We start from the raw sequence: 16289 nt of genomic DNA on the forward strand, positions 1-16289 counted from the left end.
AAAAATAAATAGCATTTCCTTCTGAAAAGAAATAATTCATTGTTCTAGTAAATCTATAGTTCTTTATATGGGTAATTAGAGCAGAAATAAATGAATCATGATCGTCATTATATTAGATATATTTTCAGTAGCATAAGAATATTTTCAGTAGCATCATTTTATGTTGTTTTATTTCTCTAACATATAACATATAGCTAAATAGTAGAAGGTAGAAAATGAATTGTGAAGTCTCTTCTAAGGCCAGGTTAGGCCTGAAGCCAACCACTAGGGAATCTATGCCTAGAATATTTTTTTAAAAAAACAAAAAACAAAACAAAAAAAACAGAAAAAACAGATGTAAAAGTGGAGAGGAGAGCAAATGCTTCTTTTCAAAATTTGACAGAATATAATGATGTTATTTCTAATAGGGTGGTGGAAAAACTATATTTTGGAAAATTAGTAAATGTGTGTGTAATAGGGCATGCATCTCTTCCAGCAATATTAACCCAGGATTTCATCCAAGGAAATTTTGAGAATGAACAGGTGCAGCCTTGTTAAGGATAGAAAGCTGATCATCTGAAAATTATCACCTGGAATCATCTACCTCTGTAGAGTTGTAGCAGTTTTAGAGATGACAAGGTAAAAACCACATGTATTTAAAGTTAATTGGACTTAGACATTATAAATTTGTCTTCTAATTGTACAGTAGGAGCCCTTTTATCTGGGACCCTTAGTTGTTTGGTTAATCCAAGAAGTCATTTAAAGCAGGGTATCATTTAAAAAATAACACATGTATTCTTAGATATTTTAACTTAAAATATAAATAATCTTTATTTGCCAGTTATTGAATGTAGGACCCATGTCTTTTCTACCTTTTCAGTGTAGGTCTGCTTCTAAGGGTTCTCTAATTGTCTTTCTTATACAGATCACATGTATTAACATTATATAGTTGTAAACCAGGGGTACAGAATTCTTGTAGATTTTTACTATATTTCCCTTCAGTCTTTTACAACTTTTTTTTTTTTTTTTTGGCTGCGTTGGGTCTTCGTTGCTGCGCGCAGGCTTTCTCTAGTTGTGGCGAGCGGGGGCTACTCTTCATTGCAGGGCGCGGGCTTCTCTTTGCAGTGGCTTCTCTTGTTGCAGAGCACGGGCTTTAGGCGTGCGGGCTTCAGTAGTTGTGACTCGCGGGCTCTAGAGCTCAGGCTCAGTAGTTGTGGCACACGGGCTTAGTTGCTCCATGGCATGTGGGATCTTCCCAGACCAGGAATCAAACCTGTGTTCCCTGCATTGGCAGGTGGATTCTTAACAACTGTGCCACCAGGGAAGTCCTTTTACAACTGTTTTACCCACAATTAATTAACCAGTACATTTAAATTGGAAAAAAAAAAAAGGCAACATATGTTTATCTAGTTTTTCCAAAGTATTCAACTTGGTTTTCACAGAAACTATAACTGTTCACACTCATTTCATCTGCTTATGCAACATGATAAAAAGTTCTACTGGCATAATCAGTTTGGTAACTATAGTAGTTTCCTAGAACTGCCATAACAAATTACCACTAACTGTGTGGCTTAAACAATAGAAATTTATTCTCTCACCATTCTGGTGCTTAGAAATCCAAAATTAAGGTGTCAGCAGGGCCATGCTCCCTCTGAAGACTCTCAGGAAGAATCCCTCCAGTCCTTCCTTGACTCTTCCAGCTTCTGGTGGCCCCAAGAATTCCTTGGCTTTGTAGCAGCGTAGTCTCTGCTTCTGTCTCCATATGGTCATCTTTTACATGCTTGTGACCCCTGCATCCAGTATGATCTTACTTCAATATTTACTTTAATTGCATCTGCAGAGACACTACTTCCAAGATCATATTCTGAGCTTTTGGGTAGACGTGAATTACTGGGGAACACTATTCAACCCATAACAGTAACGAACTCAACTAACCCTTGGTAAACATATATTGCAGCAAGTGAAAATCAAGGTGAAGCATGTGCCAGACAGAAGCCTACTAACTGAAAGCCTGCAGCTTGCCTGGGCGTCAATCAGTATGCTTTTCCAAGAAAATGGAGAGCATCCGTTAATCTAGTGAGTTGGGTAAATGGAGATTACTTAAAACAGCTTCTACTTTCTCCTTCAAACTTGCATAAATGTGTTGGTTACTGTATATATATAAAAATCTGATATGAACAATTATTTATTTTTTTGCAAGTTAGGAAGGTTTTCATCTAACCAGGTCTTTTACTTACAAAGTTGAAATGAACAGAAGGCAAAACATCTGTCTTGTTTTCTATTGTCCTAATTCATATTTATTTGATTAGCCTGACCTTTTAAAGTAATTGTGTTGCTTCAATGTGGCACTCATAAGAAAATGAGAGTCTTATTAAAGTGATATCCATATTTTAAATGATATCAATGTCTAAATCATTCAGTCTAATAATCTAGCTTTGCTTGCCTTCAATATTTCTCATCATTAAAGAAAAATCCAAAGTTACTGAAATTCAAAACAAGTCAATTTTGTGCCTATTTAGTAACTCTGGGAAAAGGCACAATTGCTTGGGGGGTTAAGGACTATTGGCTAAAATAGGTAATAAGAGCTCTGGTTTTTAATTATCCTTACTATAATTCCTGCCCTCCATACCAATGATAATGCTAAGAATTTGATGGAATATTTTAAAATGCTTGTTATGAGTCCCACTCATAGTATATTTCACATATAAGCAAGATATACCTTAAATAAACTTAAATTTGGTGTCTCATTCTGTTTCATATATAATGTCTGGTTATTAGCAAAGCATTTTATCAGCACCTCTGAATGCTGAGCTGTATTTTATCATTTAGCTCCCTCACAGCTACCCATTAACTAAACCCTATACCTAACTATAATTTGCTTAAATAGTTCCATTTTCCCTCTATTTGTAAAGGTCAAGATGGACAGGGTAGGAATTTAAATGATTGACAGGTTTTTAGTCTCAAAAATACTTTCTTCAGGGCTTCCCTGGTGGCGCAGTGGTTGAGAGTCTGTGCTCCGCAACGGGAGAGGCCACAACAGTGAGAAGCCCGTGTACCGCAAAAAAAAAAAAAACTTTCTTCAAACAAACAGATGACCTCACTTTTATGTTAAGATTCTTCTAACCCTGTTTATTTGGGTTTGAGGGCTTTTTTCCTTTTTTTGTTTTTCCTTAGTCTAGTGTTTGGGATCATGTAAATCTGTCTTTGGACCTCTAATAAAATGTTACTTGGGATTTAGAACTCTTAAAGTACTTACTCATGTAAATACTTTGGCATGGTTTCAAAATTTTGATAGTTGTAGAAACTTCAGCAATGAATAATTTTTTTTAAGATTTTCAACTTCAAGATGATTTTAGAAAATAAATATGAATAGTATTTTATTTCCCTGTCTACTTGAAGCATTTATAGGGAACAATGAGATGTCCACATTTGATTGATATGACAAAATGAAGCCTGTAGCACTTCAAATAAAGATCTAGCCATGTGGAACATCTTTTGTTAAGGGGAGTGAGTTCTTTAATCAGTGTTTCTTTAAATTTACATCAGTATTATTTTTGCTTCATTCTTAGGAAAGATCTGAATAGACGTCCTAATTTTCAGCTAGCTGTTCAACTTCAATTTGCTTAAAAGCATATACAGGAAGTAAATTTATTAATTTAAATTGGTCCTCAAATTAGCCCACCCACAAAAATAGGCCCATACCTCCAATCCCACACACTCACCTCCCCCTGCCAAAGAAAAACGTGGAAGAATACATACTAAAATATTAGTAGTGGTGATCTTAACAGTGATTTTGCCTTTAAGCATTTCTGTATAATTTTAAATATCTATAGTGAACATATCAGTTTTATTACCAAGAGGGAAAAAAAGACAAATTTTTTTTATAAAAAGAAAATTACTGTAAGCATTGGAAATAAAATATTAAGCCAAATTTATTATATACCTATGAACCTCTATTAGTCGGCTAGGGTTGCCATAATAAATACCACAAATAGGATGGCTTAAACAACAGTAATTTATTTTCTCACAGTTCTGAAGGCTGAAAGATCAAGGTGTCAGCAGGTTTGGTTTCTCTTGAGGCCTCTGTCCTTGGCTTGCAGATGGCTACCTTCTCACTGCATCCTTACATGGTCTTTCCTCCATATGCTTGCATCCGTGCTCTTCCTCTTCTTATAAGGACTCCAGTCATATTGGATTAAGGTCCCACTCTTATGACTTCATTTAACCTTAGTTACTTCTTTAAAATCTCCAAATACAATCACATTGGGGCTTAGGGCTTCAACATGTGAATTTGGCAGAAGACACAACTCAGTCCTTAACACCACCAATTCCTCACTACTCTGAAACAAAATCCCCACCTCTGAATCACACGTGGAAATAAATTCAGTGTGAAGGGACGTCAATAGCAAAGTGCACTGGAGAGTTAAACCAGTTATGTGAGTAATTTAGGAAATTCTGGGCCAATTTTACATTTGCTTTCTCTGTGTGCTACAATTATAGAAACCTGATACATTCTAGTCTTAGATATAACTGCATCAGGAAGCACTCTACTGCAAATCAGGTCACATTAGTTAGTGCTAGAGCCCAGCCCCACTTACAGGGCATCTGATGAACAGTTAGCTGAGGCAGTTCTACCATGATGCCATTTTGCTCCAAAGGAGTCCATTGAAGTGGCTGTCCATGTCCCAGTAGTTCAACCTGAAATTAAAAACATACACACAAATGTCTCCAAGTGTATCTCTGACTCCCTCACTTTATTCGGAAGGAGTGGTTGATATCTCTTAAAAAGCAATGTGGACAGAAGATTCATTTTTTACTTTTATTTAGTGGATTACAAGCTGTTTTAAAATGAGTGTATACATCTGTCTTGCTCCCATATTACTCTTAAAAGTGTGCAGGATTTGGGGAAGAATTGTAAAGATTGAATAGTGTCAGAGTAGAGAAAATTATTCTCAAACCAATCTGCACGACTAAGGCCTGCCCAGTTCTCACACAGAATGTTTGAAGAAAGGCTCAGCTTCCTTATCCAGCCACCATTCCCCCCAAGATGTTCCAATAACTTCCACTAATCAACAATACCTAAGTGTGATCAATTATTACTGTAAATGTTCTATATTCTTCATCTTATACAAGGTGAATTTCAATAAGTAGTTTTCTATATATCTGTGGTTATTTTGAACCAGAAAACTTTGCTTATCATGTAGAGTAACATAAAAACAAAACCCGTGAACTTTCAAATAACACTATTGATGGCAGCCAAAGAGAACATAAATAAAATAAAAAGATAATGTCATGCCCAGGACACTAAGCTGTAATTAAACATCAGATCTGAACTCATCTCCTTTTCTGCCTGATTGGCCATAAGTGTTAGAAATGAAATATGGAAAAATGATGCAAGGAAAAGCATTTGGACAATTCATATCCCAGAAAATTTTCAGTTTCTTAAAAATAATCTATAAAATATATCAAAGTGAACTCGATGCCAGAGCTGATGGTTGAAACTGTGAGATTAACCTTTAATTTTCCCCCAGTTTTTTGTGAACTTGAAATGGTAGGGCCATGACATCTCATAGTTATTCAGATGTGTTCTGGGGTGGGATGTCAGGGGAAGAATCTGGACTGCAGTTTTACGAAAAGATTCATTTTGGATGCATGCAGTGAGCCTGAACAACATAGAATGACTGTGAAGAAGATATTTTAATTGATATGCATGGAGATAATATAGCTGTTTTATAGGTTTGGTTTTCTGGGAAATGAAAGAAAACTTTCAAAGGTTTTTGCCAAACATTGCCATTGATGAAGTCCATTTTTAAATTACTCTTATGAGGTATAAGAGGAACACATATAAGGCTCACCCTGAAGTTAAAAGTTATGTCTTCATCAGGTTATTCTAGGCAGCAAGTTAAAGGAACCATAAAGACAAAATTCCCTCTTACCTCTGTTGCCCCCAGAGTAGCTTTGGGCTGACCAAGAAACAGCTGTCCTGATGTGGGCCATTTGAGAAACATGGCATAGACCAATTTGTTTTTAGGTTTGGACGTGTACCTGGTTAAAAGGGAATAAAAGCATAGTAATATTTCTCATTATTTATGGGTCAGGTCTAGAATTATTTTACAGAGATACTTCCATTCAGTAAATATTTACCAATGTTTTTATTAATAGAGTGAAGGAAAACTAGCCTGATGGTAGCATAAAAAGCACCAGAAGGGTTCTGATCCCAATTCCCGTGTATGTGTGTGGAGTGGGGAGAAGTTCCCCACACCACCAAGCAATTCTCGGACACTAACTGGGTGTCCTACAATTCAACTCAATTCTGACACCATCTACCCAGATATAGTGTCAGATTCTACAGGTTAAGGGTTTAGTCCTACAAGACTGCCCCCTCCCCAAATTCAGACACCAGTCACAAGTCCAGATTGTCACCTGGGCTTCTGACCCACAGGCTATAGATTGGAGCTTCCTACGACCCCCTCCTTGAGTTCAACTAATTTTCTAGAGCAGCTCACAGAATTTACAGAAACATTTTACTTCCTGTATTACAGGTCTATTATAAAAGGATATATCTCAGGAACAGCCAGATGGAAGAGATGCACAGGGCAAGGTATGGGGGAAGGGGCAGGGAGCTTCCATGCCCTCTCCAGGTGCTCCACTCTCCCTGTACCTCCACCAATCAAGAAGTTCTCTAAACCTCATCCTTGGGATTTTTATGGAGGCTTCATTAGTCATTATTAATTAAATCAATGACCACTGATGATTGGTTCAACCTCCACCCTCTCACCCCTCCCTGGAGGCCATGGGTGGGACTGAAAGTTCCAACCCTCTAATAACATGGTCGGGTCTCCTGGCAACCAGCCCTCATCCTTTGGTAGTGTCCAAAATCACCTCACTGACATAACAAAAGACACCTTTATGGCTCTCATCGCTTAGGAAATTCCAAGAGTTTTAGGAGCTCTGTGCCAGAAACAGAAAAAGACCAAATATATATTTCTTATTATAAATCACAATTATCACAGCACCTGTCTTCCCCACTTCCCCAGTGCTAAAAGGAAGTTCTTGGAACCGAGATTTTTCTAGTACTACTCTTCTTCATCAGACTTTTCTCATGGAGCTGGAAACAGGTGGGGGAATGTGAGCAAAGAGCATAAGATGCAAGAATAGATGGCTTTCCACCTGATGATCAAATCTTCATACTCCTTCATTCAACAGGTATGTATCTGTCAATGCTGGGCCCAGTACCGTGCTTGGTGTTAAGGATACAATAGAAAACAAAACACACTTAGTTCTTGTTCTTGTAAAGCTTAGACTAGAGAGAGGGAGAGAGACATCAAATAATCACACAAATAATATAGAAGGGTGAATTTTTATAAGCACTATGAAAGAAGAGGAAGTTGAAAGATTATAACAAAGGCATGTTTTTACGTTATACCATTAGCAAGAAAATGACATTTAATCTGAAACTTAAAGGATGAATGTGAGCAAAAGGGAAAAGGTGAGAAGAGTAAGGTCTAGACAAAGAAAACAGAATTCATTTATTTTTTCACTCAATTATTTGACAAATATTTATTGACATCTTAAAATGTTAATCACTGTTTCAGAGCTGGAGACATAGCATTGAACACAGTCCCTGTCCTCATGGAGCTTACATGTAGTGGAGAAAATTAGAATGAGCAAAAAAATGTATGTCAGATGATGATTAAATGTTATGGAGAAAACTGAAGCCCAGTAAGAAGAATAGAGCATGCCTGTGTGAAAATTGATAAACAGGAAGCTCAATTAAAATAGAGTCAGGAGACCAGAGAGGGGAGCTCCCATGCCCTGCAACAATAGCAGAGCCCACATGAAGTAGGAAGGCTCCTCTTATTACCTGGCAACAACTCAGCCAATGAAAAGCCATGAACTCTTCATTTACTATAGCTTTCCCAGCTTCCTTTTCCCCCCAGTAAATGAGTTCTCCTTCCCTTGCTATGCAGGGACTTACATGTGGCTTGCCATGTTTGCAGACCCCAAATTACAATTCCTTGCTGATCACAAATAAACCCACTTTTGCTGGAGAAATAACTGGCAGTCTATTTTAGGTCAACACTACGTTGGCAAAAAGGGATCTAGGTGTTCTTTTAAATAAAATAGTCAAAAAAGAAAACTACAGACCAATATCACTGGTGAACATAGATGCAAAAATCCTCAACAAAATACTAGCAAACAGAATCCAACAGCACATCAAAAGGATCAAACACCATGATCAAGTGGGGTTTATCCCAGGAATGCAAGGATTCTTCAATATATGCAAATCAATCAATGTGATACACCATATTAACAAACTGAAGGAGAAAAAACCATATGATCATCTCAGTAGATGCAGAGAAAGCTTTGGGAAAAATTCAACAACCATTTATTATAAAGACCCTCTACAAAGTACACATAGAAGGAACTTACCTCAACATAATAAAGACCATATATGACAAACCCACAGCCAACATCATCCTCAAAGGTGAAAAACTGAAACCATTTCCACTAAGATCAGGAACAAGACAAGGTTGCCCACTCTCACCACTATTATTCAACATAGTTTTGGAAGTTTTAGCCACAGCAATCAGAGAAGAGAAAGAAAGAAAAGACATCCAAATCGGAAAAGAAGAAGTAAAGCTGTCACTGTTTGCAGATGACATGATACTATACATAGAGAATCCTAAAGATGCTACCAGAAAACTACTAGAGCTAATCAATGAATTTGGTAAAGTAGCAGGATACAAAATTAATGCACAGAAATCTCTTGCATTCTTATACACTAATGATGAAAAATCTGAAAGTGAAATTAAGAAAACACTCCCATTTACCATTGCAAGAAACAGAATAAAACACCTAGGAATAAACCTACCTAAGGAGACAAAAGACCTGTATGCAGAAAATTATAAGACACTGATGAAAGAAATTAAAGATGATGGAGAGATATACCATGTTCTTGGATTGGAAGAATCAACACTGTGAAAATGACTATACTACCCAAAGCAATCTACAGATTCAATGCAATCCCTGTCAAACTACCACTGGCATTTTTCACAGAACTAGAATGAAAAATTTCACAATTTGTATGGAAACACAAAAGACCCCGAATAGCCAAAGCAATCTTGAGAAAGAAAAGCAGAGCTGGAGGAATCAGGCTCCCTGACTTCAGACTATACTACAAAGCTACAGTAATCAAGACAGTATGGTACTGGCACAAAAACAGAAATATAGATCAATGGAACAGGATTGAAAGCCCAGAGATAAACCCACGCACATATGGTCACCTTATCTTTGATAAAGGAGGCAAGAATATAAAATGGAGAAAAGACAGCCTCTTCAATAAGTGGTGCTGGGAAAACTGGACAGCTACATGTAAAAGAATGAAATTAGAACACTCCCTAACACCATAAACAAAAATAAACTCAAAGGGATTAAAGACCTAAATGTAAGGCCAGACACTATCAAACTCTTAGAGGAAAACGTAGGCAGAACACACTATGACATAATTCACAGCAAGATCCTTTTTGACCCACCTCCCAGAGAAATGGAAATAAAAACAAAAATAAACAAATGGGACCTAAAACTTCAAAGCTCTTGCACAGCAAAGGAAACCATAAACAAGACGAAAAGACAACCGTCAGAATGGAAGAAAATATTTGCAAATGAAACAACTGACAAAGGATTGATCTCCAGAATTTACAAGCAGCTCATGCAGCTCAATATCAAAAAAAGAAACAACCCAATCCAAAAATGGGCAGAAGACCTAAATAGACATTTCTCCAAAGAAGATATACAGATTGCCAACAAACACATGAAAGAATGCTCAACATCATTAATCATTAGAGAAATGGAAATCAAAACTACCATACGATGTCAACTCACACCAGTCAGAAAGGCCATCATCAAAAAATCTACAAACAATAAATACTGGAGAGGGTGTGGAGAAAAGGGGACCCTCATACACTGTTGGTGGGAATGTAAATGGATACAGCCACTATGGAGAACAGTATGGAGGTTCCTTAAAAAACTACAAATAGAACTACCATACGACCCAGCAATCCCACTACTGAGCATATACCCTGAGAAAACCATAATTCAAAAAGAGTCATGTACCACAATGTTCATTGCAGCTCTGTTTACAATAGCTAGGACATGGAAGCAACCTAAGTGTCCATCGACAGATAAATGGATAAAGAAGATGTGGCATATATATACAATGGAATATTACTCAGCCATAGAAAGAAATGAAATTGAGTTATTTGTAGTGAGGTGGACGGAACTAGAGACTGTCATACAGAGTGAAGTAAGTCAGAAAGAGAAAAACAAATACCGTATGCTAACACATATATATGGAATCTAAAAAAAAAAAAGGTCATGAAGAACCTAGGGGCAAGACGGGAATAAAGATGCAGATCTACTAGAGAATGGATTTGAGGACACAGGGAGGGGGAAGGGTCAGCTGTGACAAAGTGAGAGAGTGGCATGGACATATATACACTACCAAATGTAAAATCCATAGCTACTGGGAAGCAGCCGCATAGCACAGGGAGATCAGCTCGGTGCTTTGTGACCACCTAGAGGGGTGGGATAGGGAGGGTGGGAGGGAGGGAGATGCAAGAGGGAAGAGATATGGGGATATATGTATATGTATAACTGATTCACTTTGTTATAAAGCAGAAACTAACACACCATTGTAAAGCAATTATACCCCAATAAAGATGTTAAAAAAGAAAAAAGAAGATCAGAGGATTGTTAGGGGATTCTTTGGGTCCTCTGTGTTTATACTAACCTCAAATTAAATATCTGTACATTCTGTCACATTAATTTAAATCTTCACTAAACTTACTTTCTTAAAAGGAATAGACAACTTGTTCTCAAGGTAAATCAGTGATGAAGAAAACAGAAAAAATCATAGACCTTCTGATTCTCTAGACTGATTCCTTACTGATTTGGAGACAAACTTCAAATTTTAAAAAATTATTTTGAGCCATGTTAGAAATCATAATCACTCTCACATTTGGTAATCTGAAGCAGTTTTAATTTCTTAAACCAATGGCATTGCTGGAAATTACGTGACCCCTAAATTTTAAAATGTGTTCATTTATTCAAAAATTATCTATTTGTGACTACAATATACCTGGAACTCTTTTAAGTTCTGGGTGTACAGCAATAAAGAAGAAAGTCTACATGCAAAAAAATAAAAATAAATAGAATAGTCAAGGAAGACCTCTTTGAGGAGGTGGCGTTGAGGAGACCTGAAGGATGTGAGGGAGAACCATGTGAGCAGAGGAAGAGAACAGCAAGCACAGAGTCCCAATGCAGTATGCTTGGCCTGTTGATAGAACAGCATGCTTGGCCTGTTGATAGAACAGCAAGGAGGGCAGAGTGACTGAAGGAGAGGAAGTGAAGGATAGCATGATAGCCAATGAGATCACAGAGACAAGGTGCTCGTTTTTATAGGACCTTATAAGCCTTTGTAAGTCTTGAATTTTTCTCTAAGACTGGAAGCCGCTGGAAGAATTTGAGCATGGGAGTGTCGTAACCTGACTTATTATTTAAAAGGTTTTGTAGCAGATAGATTAAAGGAGCACAGATGGAAATAGATCAGACAAGAAGCTACTGAAATAATCCACCGGGGAAACGATGGAGACTAACAGGAAGAGGGTTGCCACAGAGAGGATGAGAAGTGGTCAGATTCCAGATATATTTCAAAGATATGATGAATTTACTGATGGATTGGCTGTGGGATGTAAAAGAAAGGGAAGTTAAGGACTCCAAGGTTTTGGGCCTGACAAGCACCTAAAAGCATGAAGCTGCCATTAACTGAGATGGGGGAGAATGTGGGTGGAACTAATTTAGAGCAAAATTTTAAGGACCTAAGTTTTGGACACAACAGGTTTAAGATGCTTTATTTTTAAGTGGAGACACTGACTAGGAAGTTGAATATATGAGTCTGGAGTTTAAAAAAGATGATTGCACTGCAGAGGTCATCAGTATGGCATTTAAAGCCCTGAAAATAGATGAGATCACCTGGGGAATTAAGATAAAGGATAGAAGTCCAAGGGCTGAGCCTCAGGGCACTTCAAGGTTTAGTGGTCGGGGACTTGAGGTGGAACCAGCAAAGGAGACTAAGAAGGAATGGCCAACAGGCACAGTGAAGACAGAGACAGCCATCACCTGGGGCAAATGCTGACAGTAAGCTCAGATGATAGGGACCGCGACTGACCCAGTGAGGGAGAGGTTCCTGTGGACCTGGATAACAGTGATTTTATAGAGTGTGGGGTGGAAGTCTGACCAGAGTGAGTTTAAGAGGGAAACTGGAGGGCTTCCCTGGTGGTGCAGTGGTTGGGAGCCCTCCTGCCAATGCAGGGGACAAGGGTTCAAGCCCTGGTCCAGGAAGATCCCACGTGCAGTGGAGCAACTAAGTCTGTGCACCACAACTACTGAGCCTGCACTCTAGAGCCTGTGCGCCACAACTACTGAAGCCCGCGTGCCTAGAGCCTGTGCTCTGCAGCAGGAGAAGCACCGCAATGAGAAGCCTGTGCACTGCAGCGAAGAGTAGCCCCCACTCACCGCAACTAGAGAAATCCGCGTGCAGCAACGAAGACCCAACACAGCCAAAAATATACATAAATAAATAAATAAGTTTTTTTAAAAAAAGAGGAAAACTGGAGCAAGAAACTGGAGATAGCAAGTAAAAAACATTCTTTCAAGATGTTCTACTATAAAGGAAAGTAGAGAAATGGGAAAGTAGCTGGAGATCTAAGTAGGATGGAAAGAGTTCAAGATGAAAAAAACCAAAACAGGTTTTTATGCTGATAGGAAAGGATCTAACAAAGAGGGGAAATTGAAGATGAGGAGCAAACGGGGAGAATTGCTAGAACAATATCCTTGAGTGGATAATCTGGGATGGGATCCAGGATACACGGGTTTGCTTTAAAGCCAAAAGCGAGAGCATTTGACATTGTGTGTGTGTGTGTGTGTGTGTGTGTGTGTGTGTGTTTCTAGTCACATTTAGCTACACAGGGGTAGATATGGAATAAGTAGAGCTGAGTTTAATCAAAGCTGAGTTTTAATGAGTACGACAGAGGGAGAGAGAGTTAAGGAGTTGAGGGTGGATGCACTGGAGTGATGCATAGAACCTGACCTGGATAAGGAAAAAGAAAAGACATGAGAGGGTTGAGGCAGGAGGAAGAGAAAAAGTGACAGAATTAAAGGCGGCAGATCCCTTTGGAAGCTGAAGTGAGCTAAAATATAAGAGGTGGGAGTTAGACAATGGAATGCTTCAGACTGAGAGCATAGAAGGAGTACAATTATTGGAAATACAAGGTCTAAGGTACGACCAACAGAAGGGGAAAGGATCCCTAGAAGGGAGGAGGTACCGGAACTGAGGGGCCAGCAGATTAGAAGAGCTGTGAATATTGACATTAAAATCACTAAGAATTATGTGAAGAGTAGTTCTGGGGACAGTAACAGTGAGCCAGGGCTAAAGTGTCAAAGGATTCCAAGGATCGCCCTGGGAGTCTAGATAGTTATCTAAAGATGCAGCAAGGAGGGAAGCACAGGTGCTGAACCTGCGGGGAGAGAGCTCCTCTGGTAAGGCAGGGATGGCAAGCCACTGGGCTCGGTGCAGCGGAGCCAGGCTACGCTTTATAGGTCTTGCTAATAAGTAGCTTGGCTTTTATCTTTACTTATTGAAAGAAAATGTAATGGAATAATGGTTAACCATTGTCAAATCCCAGATCAGACACCCTCATCGTCAAATACAAACACAGAAGCAAATTCTAAAACCCAATTTAAACTAGCCTCTGTAAAATGAAAGATTGGTTCTGAGTTCTTATTGTGGCTTCTCCCAGACCCGGCATTCTAAAATTCTATAGTCAGTTGCTTCTGTGTAGACTGCCTTACTTTATTTTCTTCAGTGAACTGACAATTTATTTTAAGTCATAAGTTCAAGGAAGATTATTTAGTCTAATCTTTTGATATATACTTGATCAGGCTGTACTCACTTTGGTGGCAACATAAGGTGAATTTTTAGAGCTTCACTAATGCTACTCTTATTTATATATGTTAAGACCGCACATCAGAAACCACCGTATTTGCAGAGTCTGACCCATTGGCCCATAGAACTTTCCAAAGCTCAGACAGAACCTGTGGCAAGGCTTTTACAGGAGATACTAGTTAAAAGAAAAGTTAGCCAGTTAAGATAATTTTAAAGAAACTTCAGGTTTAGATTTATTAGAATAATAGGAACAAGGTACAAGATTTTTAATCAATTTAAATAATGCTGTTATTTTTGCAGATTTTTAATATTTTTTCTGCCCTTGCGCACCTCCTGCTAATTTGGTGCGATGTAACACCTGCAAAAGTTAGAATTTACCTGACTAAACCTGAAGTCTCTTTTGGATTAACCACTCAGCATTTTTTTTTTTTCATTTTTCTGAATGGCCTACAATTTTTGTAAGAGCTGAATATTTTTCCCTGAAATCTGTCCACTGTTTGGAGGAATCTAGAGATGATTTCAGCTCAATTTGATAAATAATGTGTTTTAAAATATGCTAATTTCTTGTAGAGTAAGTAAAGAAAGTGTTTTGTGTAGGTGGGCATTCATCCCATTTCCTTTTTTAGTTTACTTTTCTCTTTACCTCTGAGAAATGTTAAATGCCTTCCTCTATCTAATAGTACTTACCATACCTCTGGGGTGACAGTGTCATTCTGGGATCTCCAAGCATGGGTGTCATAGATGGCTTCTCCATTGACTTTTAGCCAGGTCCCCATTTGCCTTAATCGCTCCTCAAAAATTGCAGAAATGGTGCCATCTTTTGTGGGCCCAATATTCATCAAAAGATTTCCTCCACATGAAACTGTTTCTACAAGTTGCTAAAAAATTAAGAATAAATATAGTTCTTAGAGAAAGAAAACAATTCCATCCTGAATGTGTTAACATGTGGTATTTATGGACTTAGACATATATATATAGCCACTATCTAGGAGAACACACACAGAAAAAAGAGTAATGTCCTGTGTTATAGACCACTGAGCTATTTTTAGAAAAAATAATTCTCATACACCTACACTATTACAAGTGCTACCATAATGGTCACCAGACATTTTACTGTACCTTCACCAATTCTTCAATTGTAAGATAGTCAGAGATTCCAGCATTCCTCCTATAGCCCCAGGAAAACTGGTCTATTGTCATGCAGTTTTCCCATTTATGTGGCAAAAGATGTCCTGGGTTATAACGATCACTGCAGGTATAGTAGCCACCGTGCTTACAGATGCTACCAGCTCCCCAACGGTCATTGGTGACCACTGTGTCCCGAACTGGGCTGAAATGAAAAGGATGATTTTTTTTTTTAAACAAAAAGTAAAAAATTTTTACACAAAAGCAGTGTCACTGAAAAGAGGTCTGACTGAAATTCACTCCTGGAAAATAACCGTAGTGGAATATAATACAAAGCCCACGGTTTTGAAGTCAAATAGACCTGGGGAGATTGTAGTCCTGGCCTGTCACTTTCTAAGTTCGCTGTCCCACAGCAAGTTACCTAACTCTTCTGAATAATCAATTTCCTCATCTATTATTAGAACAGAACTAATTTATGTAAAACACATAGCCCAGTGCCCAGCACACATAGCACTTATAAGAGTATTTTACTATTATTTGAAGGTTCTCCTCCCTGCCCCCATATTGTGAATGGTAGCTAAAATTGAATTTACAGTCAAGACATTCTTCTCACCTATGACTGAATAATCTCCTACACATATTCTAGCCTTTCTTTCTCTTACAATTGTGCCTAATATTGAAAAACCTCAGGAAAGTTGACCATTATCATGGAATTCACTGTAGCATGAAATATCCCTGCTACATTATTCATCATAGCAGTTGGTACCTCCTGCACTTCTCCACTTAGAGGGGATCGTTTGGTTCACAAATTGAAGTGGAGGGTGTCCCATATTTCCTTTTGGAAGGAGTACCTAGAGAAACTGCAGTTACATATCAAGAGCTCTCCAGAGTATTTGCATGTGTGCCCTTTGTGGGCCCAGAGAACACAAGCAGGACACTCCCTGACCTCCTAGCATGATAGCAAGTACTTTCTAGTTACAAATATAACTTTGCTCCATATAGTGTAAGCCTCATAAAGGAGCTCAGTCAGAACTTCCTGTTCTAATGGGGTAGCTTGGAACATGCTAGAAAGCAAGAGGAGAGAACAGGAAGAGGTGAAATGCTGACGATGAGGGAAAAGAGGAGACAGACAAGGGTGACATTGTCTGAGCAGCAAAGATTATCAAATGTATGAGGATGA

At 38.3% G+C, this 16289-nt stretch overlaps 1 protein-coding gene across 8 annotated transcripts in view; it reads right to left on the reverse strand.

The window, feature by feature from the left end:
- The window catches only part of FUCA2 (alpha-L-fucosidase 2), a 57657-nt gene that overhangs the window by 31946 nt on the left and 9422 nt on the right, over positions 1-16289 (reverse strand). For 3 of the 8 annotated variants that reach the window (XR_004038757.2, XR_009558754.2, XM_030853296.2), the window contains exons 4-7: positions 15104-15314; positions 14672-14862; positions 5916-6024; positions 4578-4677 (exon numbers count right to left, since the gene is read on the reverse strand). Coding sequence is in view for 3 of the 8 variants with exons in the window: in XM_030853296.2 (XP_030709156.1) it covers positions 4578-4677; positions 5916-6024; positions 14672-14862; positions 15104-15314 (611 nt within the window). In the remaining 5 variants the exon portion in view is untranslated. Of the gene's footprint in view, positions 1-798; positions 1770-3729; positions 4678-5915; positions 6025-14671; positions 14863-15103; positions 15315-16289 lie in introns of those variants that run through there. The other 5 variants (XR_009558755.2, XR_004038758.2, XM_030853298.3 and 2 more) reach the window with 5 other exon arrangements.

The sequence above is a fragment of the Globicephala melas genome, chromosome 14, assembly GCF_963455315.2.
Source record: "Globicephala melas chromosome 14, mGloMel1.2, whole genome shotgun sequence".
Lineage (NCBI taxonomy): Eukaryota > Metazoa > Chordata > Mammalia > Artiodactyla > Delphinidae > Globicephala > Globicephala melas.